The sequence below is a fragment of the Python bivittatus genome, unplaced genomic scaffold (assembly GCF_059951505.1).
Source record: "Python bivittatus isolate LINGU-HERP-01145 unplaced genomic scaffold, Pbiv_v1 ctg000410_np1212, whole genome shotgun sequence".
Taxonomy (NCBI): Eukaryota; Metazoa; Chordata; class Lepidosauria; order Squamata; family Pythonidae; genus Python; species Python bivittatus.
In genome coordinates, this window is record NW_028277067.1 from 13334992 (window position 1) to 13353299 (window position 18308).

At 40.1% G+C, this 18308-nt stretch overlaps 1 protein-coding gene across 1 annotated transcript; it reads left to right on the top strand.

The window, feature by feature from the left end:
* Positions 1-68: 68 nt before the first annotated feature.
* Positions 69-18114, top strand: LOC103058935 (ras-related protein Rab-18-B-like). The gene is made up of 7 exons (XM_007428569.3): positions 69-1382; positions 1506-1561; positions 4859-4920; positions 6791-6863; positions 8438-8553; positions 12701-12767; positions 17910-18114. Exons 1-7 carry the CDS (start codon positions 1306-1308, stop codon positions 18077-18079), a joined length of 621 nt encoding a protein of 206 aa, XP_007428631.1. The 5' UTR covers positions 69-1305; the 3' UTR covers positions 18080-18114.
* Positions 18115-18308: the final 194 nt, after the last annotated feature.

Sequence of the window (18308 nt, forward strand, 5' to 3'; positions counted from 1 at the left end):
GATAATTCAATTTTCTGAATATGCACAGCACAGCAAACATATCCCACAGGCAGTGTTCGCATGACCCATTAGACTGGCCTGTACTTGGTTTGTGTGTAGTTTTGTGTATCACAGCTGTTTAACTTGGACGATATTTAGCTGCAATGGAATTCAGGGGAACTTACTCCCTAAAAAGGTATTTCTTTCTTACATTTATTTCCTTTCTTTCCTCCAGGGACATAAAGTGACCTACATGGTTCTTCCTATTCTTTCATTTTATCTTTGTAACAATCTTTTGTGTAGATTGGTCTGAAAAATAATAGCTGTGTTCACACAACATGCTATTGGTTTGCTTAACAATTGTTTCTTCACTAAATCACAATTGGCTAGATTCAAACAATCATGGTTTGTAAGCAGGCTCTTTAAGCATGCATAGAGTGCTTTTCTCACCACTGAATTCATTTTTTTTTCACATTAAGAAGCACTTTTCAAAGTTCTATTTATTTTTACAACAAAACTAGTGACTGCAAAGCCTATCCTCAAGGAATAATTTCTCTTCTGCCCTGCCTTCCCATCTTTCCTGCAAATATACCTTCTCTGACACACACACATCACACATAATTTTTATCAAGAATTTTGATTATAACAGTGAAATCTAATACAAACTAAACAAATTAAAAAAAGAAAATAGAAAGGAATAAAAAGTGCAAGAAAAAAAGAAAGAGAAAAGAATATAATATAATATAATATAGAAATATATAAAGAAGTGACTTTCAACCTTCATCACAACAAGTATAAACAAATTTAGTGACTCTTCACTCCCCTCTAAGGTTACAAACATTTATCTCTTCATCCCATATCCCATTTCTTATCTATAAACAAATCCACAAAACATAATCTTTTCAGTCCTGGTATCAGCAGAAAGTCCATAAAGGGTTGCCAGAAGTAACAATATATCTTGTTTTAATCTTGATCAAATAAACCAACTTTATATTCCTTACTTTTACATCTAACAGTCTTAATCTTTAGTTCATTCAAATATTGTCATAGGATTTGATTCCTCTTCATTTCTTCTTTGTCCCATCGCACAAAGTTCTTCAAGCCTCTTTTGTTACCTGCAGATAAATCTTCCCAAACTGCAATTTTGTCTTCCCAGACCATAATTCATTCTTTCAGCTGGAGAGAGAGGTGGGGGACTTAGTGGTGGTGAACTATCTTCTGACTCCTCCTCTTCTCCCTTTCTAGCTTTTTTGGCTTGGATGTTGGGGTAGCATCCTTGTTTTCATTCCACTTAATTCCCTGGAGCATCTGGTAATAAGGCTTGCCATGGCACGAGAGGACGTCGCATCTCTGCCCACCCTGAAGCTGTTGTTGGTTGGAGACAGCGCAGTGGGGAAATCCAGGTGCACGGGAAGAAGAGGGTCACAGAGTGGGAAGACAGGTGGGAACTCTGTCCCAGAGAGAAAGGCAGAGAGGTGTTCCTCATGGCTTACTGTTTTTTTTCCCCCCTTTGTCTCTTCCTGTAGCCTTTTGCTGAGATTCGCCGAAGACCAGTTTGAGCCATACCTCAGCCCAACGATTGGTGAGCAATGCTGCCTGTTCATGTATGGGAAAAAGAGAAAAAAAACAAAACTGACTGTTACAGCTTCCCATTTTGGTAGCTAAGCTAAATAGCTTCATTAAAGACACACACACATAACATTTTTAGTACCCCTCATACTTGGCTCCTTAACCACGTTTTGTTGCATACTACGTTGTCCAAACCTGAAATAGGTACCATTGCAGAAATTGAGATTTGTACCCAAGATTTGTCATAGAACTGCAAATAATGGGGGGGGGGGTGTCCTTGTATTGATTAACCAGCTTTTTAAATTAGCCTTTGATGTCGATATAATCTATGTCTAGTGGCTGAAAAGGAAAATTAATCATAGATTTTTAGAAGAAACATCCAGGTTGGAATAATACAGACTAGATCAGGTTTTGGATGACTAAATTTACACAAACCATTTTTACAAATTATGTTTAAGGCACTTTTCTTTAACCACATTTAATCCATTGTCTAGTTTGGCAGATTGTATGAATTAGATAAGGATTTCCTGCTCATACCTCCAACAACTGATCTAAAATGCCCTGTGCTAGCCTTCTCTGACCTGCTCCCCTCCAGATGTGCTTAGATTGCTGTTCTTTTTTTTATAACTTTATTAAATTTCAAAAACAGAAAGATAAAAACTAACAAGAACTAATAGTCAAGAAAAAGAATAGAAGAAAAGAAAGAATAAAGTGAAAGAAGGAGTACAGAAGTGCAAAAAGATAATGAAACAGAAATACAAAAAAAATTCATCTTCTTTTACAGCAAATATAAGTAAAACATACATTAAATTTTTACTCTAGGATTATAACTTAACATCCATTTTTTCTATAATCTATTAATTTTACTAATATCAAATCCATATGTCATAATTTCATTGTTTCTGTTTCCGCAGAAAGTCCAAAAGGGGCTTCCAATTAACATTAAAATTAGTCAATGTCTTTTCTCTAATCAAAGCTGTCAATTTCTCCATCTCAGCTAGCTTCATTAACTTTACCATCCATTCTTCCATTGTAGGTAATATCTTTCCATCTTTGAGCATATAAAACTCTCGCTGCAGTTGTCATATATAAAAACAAAGATCCATGAGAATTTTCCAATTGTTTATCCATCAGCCCCAAAAGAAATGTCTCTGGTTTTGATTGTATATTAATCTTCAAAATCTTCTGAATTGGTATATGTATTTGAGTCCAAATTTTTTTAACTTTATCATCTTTGGTGGACATGTAATAAAAAGTTCCTTCTTCTTGTTCACATTTCCAACATATATTTGAAGTCCCTTTGTACATTTTTGACAATCTTTCCAGTGACAGATACCATTGATACATCATTTTATAAAAATTCTCTTTCAGATTATAATATAAATTTCAACCCTTTCATCCACATATTTTTCCATTGTTCCATTTGTATAATATATCCAAAATTTTTAGCCCATTTTATCATATAGTCTTTAATTTGTTCATCTTCTGTTTCAAATCTCAACAAGTTTATACGTTTTAGCAATAAGATCATTGTCTTTAGTACATAACTCAATTTCAAATACAGTTTTATCATGTTCAAAACCATGTGTCCTTTTATCAACTTTAAATCTTTCTACTAATTGTACATGTGAAAACCATTGACACATATATCCTTCTGATACCAAGTCTTCTCTTGATTTTATTTTAAATTCTCTCTAGTAAAAATCTAAAATTTCACCATAAGTTAGCCATTTCTTCTTAGTTACCATTTCTCTTCTATAATATGCTTCTAGCAGCGGTAGCCATAAAGGTATTTTCAGACACAATCTAGATTTATATCTATTCCAAATCCTCAAAATGAGATGTCTAATAAAATGATTTCTGAAATCTACATTAACCTTAATTTTGTCATACCATAAATAGCCGTGCCACCCGAATCTCAAATCATGCCCTTCCAGGTCCAAGAGCCTTCTGTTTCTCAGTGTCACCCCCTCTTTCATCCAGACTAAACAGCAAGCTACAAAGTACAATTTCAAGTCAGGTAAAGCTAAACCTCCTCTTTCTCTGGCATCTTGCAACACTTTATATTTAACTCACAGTTTTTTGCCTTGCCACACAAATTTAGATATATCTTTCTGCCACTGTTTAAATAGTAAATCAGTAGTCAAAATTGGTATTGTCTGAAACAAAAATAACATCCTAGGCAAAACATTAATTTTTATCACAGAAATTCTTCCCAACAATGTCAGTTGTAATTTCTCCCATCTTAACATGTCTTTTTTAACTGCATTCCAGGACTTAACATAATTATTCTGAAACAACATACAGTTCGTATTTGTCAAATTAACACCTAAGTATTTTACTTTTTTTCTCAATCTTGAAACCTGTTTTGTTCATCAATTCTATTTGATCTTGTGTCTTCATATTTTTGTTAACATCTTTGTCTTTTATTAATCTTAAAGCCAGCTAATGCATCAAACCCTTTTAATTTTCTCATTAATAGTTCTATCCCTTTCAACAGCTCTTCCAACACCAACACCAGATCATCTGCAAAAGCTCAGAAAAAAGATACAAAACATACAAAAGATTTGTATATCTCTTTTTAAATTTTTACACCCATTATCCCCTCATCTTGTCTTATGTCTCTGTTCAAAACTTCCTAAACTAATATAAGCACTTAGATTGCTGTTCTGATTCTTCTGTGTTTCTCTAGCAGGGTCCACACGTCACCACCAAGCCACAGTGTGGTTTTATTGGGTTTGGGTTAATATATTTGGTCTGTAAACCAACATTGATGGCTTAGCCCAGGAGTTCCCAGCCTTGCTGAGCTAATGAACAATGTGGAACTTTGGGAAGGCATTATGGGCATTCTTACAAAATGGCAGCCATGGTAGGCATGGCCAATCACAAATTGTCCATTCACCAGGAGGGCATGCTTCCAAACAAAGCAGCAGCTTCAGTCCTTTATTTTTATTTTCTAAGATGTGAGAAGCATTCTTAGGAAAAAAAATTCAAGTTAAAATAAATTTATGAACTAAATGAAGCAAACAAAGAACCAGACTGCAGTCCTCCAATAATGTGTTTTCTAAGAATGCCTCCAAATACTACTGGGAATTGGGGACCTTGCTGGAAATGCGGGTTATGCCTAAGGCTGCATTGCTTTCTATTTGTCTGCTCTATTAAAAGACTCTGAAAATAATTAGGCAGAGCAGAGATTTTGGCAAGTGCCAGGCTGTTGGTAAGCAGGCACATTGTTGCTCTCAGGTGCCATGTTAGGGACAGATGGCTTGGTGTATTTTGCAAATCCCATCTCTCTCTGTTTGGTTATCAGGTGTTGATTTTAAAGTGAAGAAGATGGTGGTTGGGGATCTTCCCCTTCAGCTAGCAATATGGGTAAGCAGTACAGTCTCCCTTTCCAGTCCTGGAAATTAATCTCTTTCTAAGCAGAGAAAGAAAGGCAGAGACGTATGAAAAAGCAGCATTCTTTCGATCTATGCTAGGCATACATATTTCTGAAACTGTCATTAGAGCTGCATTACATCCATAGAGATTACCAGTCTTCCCATCTGCAAACCCTTCAGATTCCAGTTCAAAGCGCACTCTCTGTTATTCTGGGCTGTTCTGATCATTTCAGGCCTTTTCGGAAATTGGGATGCTACAAGGCTGGAGCATGTTTACATGCAGGGAACCACTAGCCAATCAGGGTGGTGATCTCTTTGGCTCCATAGGCAAGCAGAAAATTGCCAGTCAGCAGGGCTCAACTGCCTTGTTCTGCCCCCAGATTCATACCAAAACATCCTCTTTCCTCTCGAAAATAAATAAATTCGGGCGGTTCTCCCAAGTTTGTATCTCTCCCCTCCCAAGCAACTGATGCTGTCATGCCAGGATGCTAAGGAAGAAAAGTAGGAGCTGGAAGGCAGGCGAGCTGCAGTTTTTCTCCAGTGAGAGCCCAGGTGCCCCGCTCAGCACAAGGAAACAAAAATACACATTTGGGCAGCAATATTTGCTGCCTTGCGAGTGGCAGTGAAGCTGTCCTCCCAACCCGTAACCAAATCTGCACTTTCATCTGGAGGTCCCCAGATAGTTATGTCTTCAAACAGAAGCAACAGTGTGCTTTTTCTAATCTTAACCTCTGGCGCTGCAGTGACTCATACACAGCTCCAACGTGCTCTGATAGTTGCTGTTTTATATTAAACAGCCCCCTGCTTCAAGTGCGAGAGTGGTAATGTTTTAAAATCAACAATGCCCTGTTGATATTGTGCAAGTCCAGATTCTGAGTAACAGCATGCTCAGTCCGTATTAGGCTATTACACCCTGGGAGTTTTTCCATTAAGGGGTTATTTTTCCCCCTTTAATTTTTTTTTCTAATTATTCAAAATCCTGGTGAATTTTCCTGTGCTTCCCAATACTTGGTGGCTGTGGGGGGGGGTGCACGTATGTGCATTGGTAAGAGTTTGGGATACTTAAATATCAATATCGGATAACTCACCCTGCTGCTCTTTCCCTGCAACACAGTTGCTGCGAATTTCTTGCACGGCTCTGTGACTATAGAGTCCTTTCAATGCACGACTCTATGGCTACAGAGTCTGGCAGGGGACAGCCATAAAATCCACTCAGTAATCCCAGCCTCTTCCTGAAAGTTGCAGTAGCCATAGAATTCTCTAAGCACCAAAGCACAGGCTTTGACTCCTGTGCTGAGAGGAGTCTATGACTATTGGAGCCTTGAGATCTTAGAGGGGGGAATAGAAAGAAAAGCTTTATGCGTACACATGTGTCTGCATGTGCAGAGCAAGTCGTGTGCAGTCCTCAACTCTGATGCCTGGCATCAAATGCAGACCTTGAAGCCAGGAGCTTGCCTTCTCCAATATATAGGCTGCGGTATTGATTTAACAACTGCACACATTCATATCTGGAACTGAAACTGTAGAGAAGATGCCAGGGCAAAAATCATATATAACTCTTACACAATATCTCCTAAGCAAGTTGTCTTGCTTCTTCACATACTGCACCTCTTCTCATAAACATGTGTGATGTTATCAAACCTGGAAAACTTTTATTGTTTTATAGAGCTCATGATGGCTGACTGTGCAGATTGTGACTTTGGATTTTAGCTTTAGGGCCTCCCAGTCTTGAGAACATCTGTTAGCTACCCAAAAGGCAGTTTCATTTCTTGCAAAACTTAACTTTTTTTTTTTTTTTATGTTTGTGCTACAGAGTTTTAAATTATCTTAAAAAAAAAAACACCTTTGTTTCCTTTTTGCAGGACACAGCAGGGCAGGAGCGATTTCGAACATTGACTCCAAGCTATTATCGAGGTGCTCAAGGTGTAATTTTAGGTAGGTGGCAGTTGTAGCGTGAACATAATTAACCCCACTGAAGCCAAACACATTAAGGCGGAGGTAAATGGAAGTACATCTTTTCCTCTCAGGGTAGCTGGCACCAGCAGCCTTGGAAGAACAATTGATGGGGTTTGCTCCTACGCCATTGAGTTGTTTGTTGATGGTGCTTGTTCCCTCAGCAGAGCCTTGTGTTACTTAAAAATATTTCAGATATGAAAGCTGAAGACCCCTTCGCTTGATTTATAAGATGTTTCTATTGATGCTGATGGAGATGTAAAGCCAATGAACCTGTCAGGTTTTGATCCAAGTCAAGCTAAGCCCCCAAGGGTATTTTAACATGGCTGTAAATATCCCCATCCCCCATTTCCCCTGCAGAATTTTTTGCAATGTTCCCAAAGTGATTTGGTCATGTGGGGACGATGTCCTTATGGCTTGACACTAATTACAGGCAATGGATGTGCCCTTCGTAGTCACAAAACCCTATTTGGTGCAATAATTACAATTCCACTGCATGCACCATGGGGAAGAGTACCTTTGTTCAGATACAAAATGCTGCCCTTTGAATGCTCAAGAAATTGCACTGGACTCAGAGCAGAAGTGCCACTTATGGAGAAAGAGACCACACAAGAAATAATAAATCATGGGAAAAGGCCTGAGAAGCCTCAGAAGCTTATGGATGAATTTCAGAAGGAAATTCACAGAATCCCATATTTCTCTGTTGCACCCTGGGAAGAAAAGCTGTTCTCATTATGTGGTATACTTAACCTGTGCTATAGCAGTCTACAAGCTGCTGCTTTTTTCCCCCTGCGATAAGAAAAAAAGTATTAAAATGCAGAATAACTTTCTAGCACAGTTGGTTGCAGAGCAGAGACAGACTTCCTCTTGGTGGCCAGGGGCCATATTTGGAGGAGGGCTGCCATGGACGGGATGATGATGCAGGGGATATGGGTCCGCATCACACAGATAAATGAAGCCAGGATCTTCCATTTTCCTCCTGACTTTGGGGAGAATTTTGAGATTTTCCTCTGTGTGTATGTTAAGCCTGTTCTTGGGCTTTGATGATTGTGTGTTTTTCCATAGCTCAAGAAAACATGCTTTTAGGCTGTCATGATGATAAGGACTCCAAGGACAGCAAACAGACAAAAAAATCTGGTGGCCTCCAAATGTCTTCAATCACAGCTACCATCCTCTCTTGCCCTTAGACATGTTAGATAGTTGATGGGACTTGAAGGCCAGAGTGTTTGGGAGGCATCGGAGTGCTTACCTTTGCGACATACACACCACTTGGGCTACCTTCTGCAGTGGAATGTCACAACAGACTTTGCCCCACCTAGATCCCTCCAGATGTTATGGGCCTACCAGCCCAGTAAGGATGATTGATAGTTAGAGATGATTGGAACATAGTCCAAGAATGCTCATAGGCCCAGGAAGGACCAGACATGGTTCTGTCCAGCCCAATCACTTTATGTCATCTGACTAGAAGTGGATCAACTTTTTCTCCCTCTCTGCCTTACTGAGATGCTCTTCTATGTAAGCACAAAGGCATCTGTTTGTTTTACACCATCATGCAGTTTATGATGTTACCAGGAGAGAGACTTTTCTGGGCCTGGAAAGCTGGCTGCAGGAGCTGGAAATCTATACCAAAAAAAATGTTGTGAAGATGCTGGTGGGCAACAAAATTGATGAGGTGAGTTAGAGGCCCTTAGCAGGGTTGTGCTTGGTGTTAGTGTGGCAAACTGGGTGGGCAAGGAGAGAGGTGGGGGAAAGGGGAGACAAGCTGAATTTAATTCAGTTTAATACTGTTCTGTATGTAGTGCTTATTGTTTTCCTTCTTTCACATTAATAATTACAATCAGATAGCAACTTTTTGTGGGTCTCCAGGGGCTGCATTCAAGCTTCCCACAACCAAGAGAAGCCCTAGAACTTCACATTATGTCCCCCTAGTTTAAATCAAGGAAACAGAATGAGCAGGAGGGCTGGCACATACTTATTTCTTAGATATTTGTGGCGGTCATATTCTGCAACTGATGTGATCTCCTGAAAGGACCTCACTCATTTAGCCATTTGTCTTAATTTCCGCCCCCCCCCCGCCCCATACAGCCTGTTTGCTCTCATAATGTTCACATTTGGTTCAGATTGTAGTAGTGTGAATGCTCAGCATTTACTGGAAGGAGGGTTCTTTCTCCCATAGTTCTTATTGACACTTGCTGTGCTGTTCCTATGTAGCATATGAAGACAGAGGTTGAAGAGAACTAACAAAAGTCAGAAAGTCAGAGGCTGCTAGGAAGTTTTGTTCACACACACACACCCGTCTCTTCTTCACTTATCTTGCTCAGGGAGCAGGAGATCCATAAGTGGGAGATTAGAGTTGGAGATGCATGTATAACCAGAGTAATGAGAAAAAGTACGTATTGTCAAGGCTATGGTTTCCCTAGATGTAACATATGACTATAAAATCTGGATCATCAGAATGGATGAATGAAGAAAAAGTTAGGTCTTTGAGTTAAGGTGCTAGAGAAAAATGTTGAGAACACCTCGGACTGCAAGAACAGATCATTCAAAACGAAATGATATAAAACCAGTCTGCTCACTAGAATGCTCATATTAAAATTAGAGATTAGATATTTTGGACATGTAATGTAAAGGCAAAACTCATGGGAGAAGACCCTGGAAAAATGGAAGGCAATCAAAAATAATTGACAGAAGATAAGGTGGTACCTAGATACTATTACTGACAACACAAGCAGAAACTTACAAGAACTCAGAGAAGCAGTTTGTGACAGGCAGTCCTGCTGAATAGATACCCTCGGGCACAGAGTTGAAAGTAACTGAATGACTGAACAACAGTGAGAAAAGGTATTGGGAAAGGAATAACAGATACAGAGAGAATTGTGGAAATAAATAAAGAAAAATGGGGAGTGGGAACCTGAGAAATAGGACTGCAGAAAGATCTATGGGTGGAGAAAAAAAGAAAATATAGCTGAAAAGTGCACAGACTTAAAGGAGAGGGAGTGAAACAGAGAGGAGTCTATGTGTTATGGGATGCATAGAGAAAATAGGTTAAATTGCACAATGAGCTATCATTGTAACAAAAAGGCTTTTCCATGCAATGTGATCTAACCATGGTCCTCTGAATAATTAAAGTTGTATATATCCTAGATTAAAAAACGCTCCCACATTTTAGGTTGCTTGAAAGCAAATGCACATTGCATGCAGCCTCTGGTAGAGCTGAAACACAGAGCCTGTTAATAGGTAAAGCCACAGGACTCAGAAGGCTGGCTGTAATTAGTTTCCCTCCCTCCCTCCCTCCCTATCGCTGGAGAATCTTGTCCCAGTCTGCAGAAGCCTGCTGGATGTTTGCTCCCTGTCGTTGCCTGCCTCCTACGCTTTGCCAGAGGCATCAGCTGCCTTCATACCTCAGTATCCTGAGCAAGACCTCTCCATCTTCCTCCTGCTCTGATGTAACGGGCAATCTGTTCAAGCTGCTTCTGAAGCCAGCAGCTTTTCTGTTGCTACTTTGGGTTTTGGGTTGCTTTTTTGGTTTCTGTTTTTGCTAGTCACTGGAGTTTTGTTTAGCTCCGGGGCTTTTCCCGTCCCCAGTAAGAAAAGCAGTCATAGATTGGGGAGGTCACACGTATGGCTGCTCTTCCAGCACTCTGCTGCATTTCTAGTTCACTTTTTTTTCTTTTTTCTTTTGCTCTGCATTTCTTTGCTTTTGCATGTTCTTCTTCTTCCTTTAATTATGTTTATACTATCGTGTTCTTCATAAAATGATATCAGAACTAAAACTGATTCTCAGCATACAAAATGGAAAAGGTTGTCAGGGGAAAAACCACGTTAAACACGGGAGGCAGACACACCATAAAACAAGTCACTTCAAAGTTCTAAAAGCTTTATTAAATGTTAGTTCAACAAGCAAGTAAAATTCAACCAATAGCATACAAGGTACCTACTTAGATTCACATTGCAATGTCGTGGCCATTTTAATCGAGCCGTCAGGTAGACAGCTTGACCAAAATGGTACCGACCCCCTCAGATGCAATCCTTTTTATCCTTTAAAACCACAAACCACAGACATGACTCCTAGGTTTAGCAACTGATCCGTAACGTCCTTGGTGCTAATTTTACCATACCTTCCTGTTCTATTCCCATCAACAAGTTGCTTAGTCTTGCATTTGACTTTTCCTGTCACTGCCCTACAGGTCACAAGAAGCTAACCTGGCTTTATCAAATGCAATCAAAACTAACATTAAAACATATAGAAGGCTACTAAAATTTTCCTCTCACAAGGTCAACCTCAGATATGTTGCAATACCAAAGGAAAATGGACAAACAACCAGTATCCCCAGGGGTTCTTTCACTGCCCATTTGATTATCAATATAGGTGCATTTGCCATAGTGAATACATCCTTTTTTAACAGGACTGTGCTCAGGGAAAACTGCTCTACCCATTATAAAAAGAAAGTAAGTTCATATGGCATTGATTGACCCAAGAATCAGGAAACCTAGGATCTTCTTTCTATAGCTGTGAGTGGTGCTGACTGGCTTGCCCTTTTATTAATCTCACCTTCCCATGAATAAAACTATTTTGTTTTTAATTATCTAGTTAAAATATTTCTGAAGGCCATACACAGTAATTGTATTAGATGTTGGCTAAGCAATATTTTGGTGGTCAGAGGCAGCACTTAATGTTTTTTAACAGGACATGAAGAATAGAAGAGGCCATCTTATGCACACATGAATGGAATCAGATTTTTTTCCGTTTTTAACTACACTAAAGTTTACATCTTTTTTAAAATACAGCAGTTGCACTATAGTTTTTGTGTGTTTCCTCCCTCAGACTGACAGGAAATCTTGCCACTTGTCTGTTTTGTACAGAGAGGCCGAGATAAAGAGATTGAGGATTGCCAAGGCCTCCCTTAGAACTGAATGTTGAACTAATGTTGAACTGAACGTCAGAACCAGCTTAGCCGGGCAAACATTTACATATACCATTTTTCAGAGATTTTCAGTGGAGAAAATCTAAAGAGCCCAAAAGAGGCTCAAAAGAACAATAAGTAAAACTGGAGGTGGAAATTCATCCTTTATGAGCTCTTGGAACCTTAATACAAGATTCAGACTTGTCTTGTTTTTATGTTTGAAAACAAGGAATTTGTAGATCTGTTGTCTCATTCACCAGTCACTGTGTTTTTACAGAGATAACAGTTCTGTTACTTATATACAGTATATACGTATAACTAATCTATATACTACACACACACACACAGAGAGAGAGAGAGAGAGAGATACAGTAAAAGAGAGGAAATCAAGAACCCTTGATTATGCAGGGCACTGTTGATTCCCAGCTTTTAGTAAAAAAAAAAAAAGTCAAGATGGAAATGCAAGAATATCAGTTACCAAGATAAAGAACAAAAAGTAGCTGGCCCATAGGCTCAATGTGACCTATGGGTCTTTCTATGCTTGCCCTTTAAGTTAAGACATCTTATCCATTAATTATCCTATATTTGATTTATATCATCATCATCTCCTCATGGAGAGATGCTTTTTATTTTTACAGCACAGCACAGCACAGCACAGCTTGGAATTCCTATGCAATTATAATTTATCAAGCCTTGTCAGATCTGGGGAGATGGCATCTTTGTAAAGAAAATCTAACTGGCCTTTTTGCCAATTTAGAAGAGAGACCCTTCCTTCCTTCCTTCCTTCCTTCCTTCCTTCCTTCCTTCCTTCCTTCCTTCCTTCCTTCCTTCCTTCCTTCCTTCCTTCCTTCCTTCCTTCCTTCCTTCCTCCCTCCCCATATCTAGTACCTAATGGTTTTCTCTCCATATCTACAGACTGATCGTGAAGTAGAAAAAAGAGAAGGATTGCTGTTTGCACAGAAACACTCCATGCTCTTTGTAGGTATGTGAGGAATATCAGGAAATAATCTGGCTGATTTTGCAGAAGTAAAATGATGGCAAAAATCATCCTTTCATTGTCTTTGGAGGCCTTCCTACCCAGCCTACCCCCAGTACCCTTCATTTTAACACCTTCCAAAGTCTGATGTCAGTGGTAGGGGTTAGGTGGGAGGCAGATTGACATCAGATTTGCTTCTGTAAAGTCTGAGCTCTGGCTTATGGTCCCTAGATCTCCTTTCAGAACTATGGAACTGCTGCCTCAGGACCTTTTGCCAGTTAAAGAACTGTCCGCCCATCCTTGAGTTGACATGAAACAATACCAGCATAATGTTTGCTGTCCCCATTGCCAATCCATATCCTGCTGCTATTGTGTCTAAATCACATACTAATGAGACTGCCCTGATTTGTGAATAAGCCATTCTTTATGGGCAAGGTGAGTGTGTTTTTTCTGTGGCTTTCCTGATCCCCAGCCATCTGGGAGAACATCCATCAGGGCACTGCAGCCAGAATGCAAAGGGTTTGACTTCAGGGCTTGGCCTGGCTCCTCTAGGCTGGTTTGCCTGCCCCTTCTCCCACATCCCATTTGTGCATCTCTCAAGATACTGTGAAACAGTGAAACATTTGGGGAGGGCAGTTATAACCCCATAGAGAAGGGAGACAGATCTTTCCAGGGTTATTCCTCTAGCTAGGTCCTACAGAGCCAGAGAACTGAATTTGCTGATGGACAATCACTCTCACTCTTGCAGTGGAGAAGGAGGAAGAATGACTGAAGGACAGTACAGGAAAGCTGGCCAATAAACAACAAATGTCCAGTTCAACATCCCTCATTTTCTGGACACAGCACTCAGGAAAAGCAGGGCTGCTGCATAAGTGTGCATTTCAAAAGCCCATTAAAGTAAATTAACACAAATATTCCCCCTCTTCTTCCCCAAATGAAATTGTGGAGCTCTGTTGTGCTCTCTTCTCCTTGCTGGAAGCCTGGAGAGAAGTTGGTGTTGGAGATAGGAGTATGTATATGTGTGTGTGTTGTGAGGGGGGGGGGTCTGAAAGAAACTCCAGAAACAAAGTGCAAATGGAGAGAGCAAAGGCTGGGAGAGAACGGGGCTATCTGGAAGCTGGCTACCGACAGGAAGAAGGGGGCATGGGTGCACCTCCAGACACACCTGTTCTTTGCCCCCAAAGTTACAGATTTTACTCACCACAAGTATGTCATTGGACAGCATTGGAATAAAGGGGAAAATGTGATTTTTATACCGCTAAGGAAGACTTAAGGTTGTCTCACTATGGGCTCAGGACAAAATACTATAAGGGCAATGTTACAGGGCCGAGGGAGAAAATTATGTCTTGTCATGGTATGATCATGCCAGACTTTATATTTATTTTGCATTGCTTTTACTGCTATAACAAGGAAAAGAAAAATGATAACCAAATGACCAATATCACTCCCAAAATAAATAAGAAAAAAAGGAAAGTAATATATGTTAGAACTCAAGTTTTAAACAACACATTTAACCTTGACCACATGGAATCATGTTGATTAGACTTTCCACAGCTTCAGCGAAGATCAGTTTGTGCATTGAAAATATACGTATATCTTTCATTCAAGTCTTTCCATATGAATAAAACAATTTCTTAGCTGCTGCCCATGCAGCCTAAATTCAAAATTCTTCATGCTTTGATAGGTTCCAAATATAATTTAGCATCACATTCATATTTTTTATCCTTATTACTTTTTCCAAAACCTTTTTTACAACCTTATGAAAATGTCAGTGGTGTCAATGTAGAAAAAAACCCCAAAAGATATGAGTCAGTGTCCTTCCCAATGCATTACGCTGCCAACACTGCTGTGGTGCCCGCTTTATGGAACGTTCTCCCCCCCCCCCCAAATTGAGGTCATTTTCATCCCTCCTTATTTTCCGGAAGTCCCTCAAGACCTGGCTATGTCATCTGGCCTGGGGATCCCAGGGGACCGGTGAAATCTCGCAGTGTCTCCCTTGCTGATCTAATCTCTTGTGTGTTTTATGCTTTTTAAAAACTTTTTAATTTGACTGCTTGCGACATGTTTGTTGTTTTTATATTTTCTGCTGTATGGCGCCTAGAGTCACTTCTTGTGAGATGGCGGCCATATAAATTTAATAAACAGACATACATACAGAGGTTGATATGTGGGGTGTCCATTGGGTTAAAAATAATCATCTGTTGAATAAATCCTAAGTTCATCCAATGCTAATGTAACCTTTAAAATTCTAGCCCTGACTTGTTAAAACAGGATGCCAGGAATAAATGAAAGAAAGGGTGGGAAAAGGGTTAATCATGTTTTCCTCTTAATGGCCTTATTTGTATGTCTTAAATAACAGCCTATAATGCTGCAAGGGAGATAGACATGTTTTTATCTCCAGGCTAGGAGAAGTTTTAGCTGCTCTGTTTTTTTCGCCAGGCTGAATTTCAGGATCATTTAAAAAATGGCAGCCTTAAGGGAAGAATGATTGCCCAAATTAGATGTACCCACAGACCTAGCAGGAACAAACTAAACTCGTTACGTGCTGTTGTTTGAGATACTATAGATCTCTGCAATTGTTTTCATAATTACTGTTTCTTTTCTCCCTATTTCTCCCATTTGGTGCTCTCCAGATGTGTCTGATTACAGATGTGTTTGATGGAGAGACCCAAGAGAGAAGCCAAAAGTGGCTTTTTACAAACAAGCCTGAATAGATTGGGGGAGAGCAGCCGCTACCATAGAAAGTACATGTAAAGACAGATATAGGCATAGATTACACACACGCATACATACACACACATGCAGGTTGTGCCAAAAGTCTTAGTGCATTTTTAAGCTTTAATAGCTTAAAACTGCAGCAACACTTTTGAGGCACCATATCTATCCATCTGGGAAGTGTTATTGGGAGATGAATGAATATACATAAAAAGTGGGAATGTACAGCCTTCCAGATGTTGTGTATCCAGCTAGCATAGCTAGTGGTGAGAGATGCTGGGGGTTGTCGTTATGTAGCACTCAGAAGCCCGCAGGTTCCATGCTCTCTCAACGTAAACGAACATAAACTTTATTTTTCCCACCACTGAAGTAAAGCATGGTCCTTGCATCCTTGCGTTGGCATAAAACAATACCATCGTAATGGTAACTGTCCGTATAAAGTTCACCTCTCTGAATGCCTCAGGCCAGCCCAGAAGCAGAAGAGCTGCAGAGCACCATTCTGTTCCTGAGAGGCACATATGTATTCAAACCCTAACAGCGTGCCTCTAGGGAACAGTGTGGGGCTCTGCGGCTCTTCTCCCACTTTTGGGTTCACCTGAGGCTTTTGGTAGGCCCCTGTGGGAATGGCTGAAAGAGATGGGCCTTTGGGTCTGGTGCAGCGAGGCATCTGTTGATAAAGAAAAAAGGAATGCAACACTTAATTTCCTGTAAGAAGTTTGAATTCTTTAAACAGTTATTTGTTATTGGGGAATTCACACTGAGACAGATGCATCAAATACCAGCAGTTAGCCTTCCACATTTTTAACAGAAGAAGAAATTTTCCCACCCCTTCTGTGCTTCATGCTTTCTTTCGGGGGGAAGACATACCCCCTGATTTGCCGGAGATCATGAAGAAAAACTAGCAGCCCGAACAATAACATATGAGAGAGTTTGGGGAACATGCTTATTTTTGACCACACTTTTTAAAAACCCCTCAATTTCCCCTTACTGTCATGATGTTCAAAAATCAAAAAAGTAGAGAAATGGGAGGCAAACTTTTAAGCAATGTGCTTTGAATTTTGTCAAGATGTTTTTCTGATGCTTCAGAGACGATAACTAAGACTTTATATGGAGGTTAGAGAGATGATTTGACACATACACAAATTCTCCTTAAAATGTCATATGCAAGGTCAAGCGAATTGCTTCTAAAATCAGATAAAAAATGGGTTGGACTAGAGCAGTGTTGCCCAAACTTGGCCACTTTAAGATGAGTGGATTTCAACTCCCAGAATTCCCCAGCCAGCAATGGCTGGCTGGGGAATTCTGGGAGTTGAGGTCCACTCATCTTAAAGTGGCCAAGTTTGGACAACACTGAACTAGAGGTACAAGATATGGGCTAAACACATCCAGACTGCCCCTAGATGGGAGCAACAAGAGCTTTCTCTACGTCTTTATTCCTCCCTAGTCTCTAGTAGGGATTCAGATTTTTGTAGCCTTCCTAAAACAGAAATTGGCTGCCACAAGAAGTAACTTTAGATCAGCCTTCCCCTAGCTGGGTCTTCCAGTCTATCTCCCACCATATATGCTGGCTGAGAATGATGGGAATTATAGCCTTGCCTATATGGAGGCATCAGACTGGGGAAGGCTGCTATATAAGAACAAGATAGAAAGATCTCATCTGCAACCTGAGATTTACATCACTGTAATGATACACTTGTATTGCTTTATAGATTCCCCCCCCTCAAAAAAAAACAAAATAGCATTTCAAGGAGCATGAAGGCATATATGATCATCTCAATGTTGAAGCAATATAACCCAGATGCAGGATTATTTACCTTTTGTAGAACTCTAACAGGACTTTAGCAGTCAAGATGCTTTATTTACTCTTCTATCAGAAGGAGCCTGATAGCATCTTTTCCAACTAACAAGTATATTCCTTCTAATATGTTAGTCGGAAGAGGTGCTGTCAGACTCCATTTGATTTTTGTCTACCCATCATTGCTCTCCTCCTACAACAAATGCTCCTCTGTTAAAGACCCCCCTCTCTCCCCACTGCTCCAGACCACTGTCCTCAGGTGCCCATTATGTTGTCTGATTTCTACTTAGCTGGATCCCCTTCAAAGAAGTTCTTATTGCATCTGGAGTTGTAGTAGCTCAGGATCTATTAACACTTATTTGTAATACTATACTTGCAGCACTTTTTATCCCATTTTCCATTAAAAGTAGATGAGGAGCTAAGAGTGTTGCTCAGGCCACTTAGCAGGAAAGGTTTCTTCAAAGCAATACTGTCCAGATGCATTAACTCCCATCATCTCTAACCATTAACAATGCTTTCTAAGACTGATGGAAATGTAGCCCAACCTATCTGGAAGATATGGGTTCAGAGAGGCTAATTTGTGGCATTTGTACTTCATTTGACAAAGAGACCTCTCACTGTTTTGTTTCTGCCTCTAGAAGCCAGTGCTAAAATGAGGGCTGGGGTGCAAAGTGCCTTTGAGGAGGTCGTCATGAGGATCCTGCAGACTCCAGAGCTTTGGAACATCAGACGAGAGGGAATGAAGTTGGCAGAAAGCAGAGCCTTCAAAGAAGCAGATGCCTGCAGTTCCTATTGTTCTGTTGCTTAACACCCTGCCTGTTCAAATAAAAAGGCCCGGGCCAAAGATGCTGAAGAGATGGACTCCCTTCCCTGGTATCACATTATGCTTCCCATCTTCTCTCAGGAAAACAACATCTGGGGTGGACAATCTTGGGTGGCCAAGAGCAACCACGAACAGGATGATCATAAAAATAAAGGACTGGGATTTTTCATTCCCCCTGCCTCCCCCTGGTCATTGGGGTTTTTTAGCCAGATTG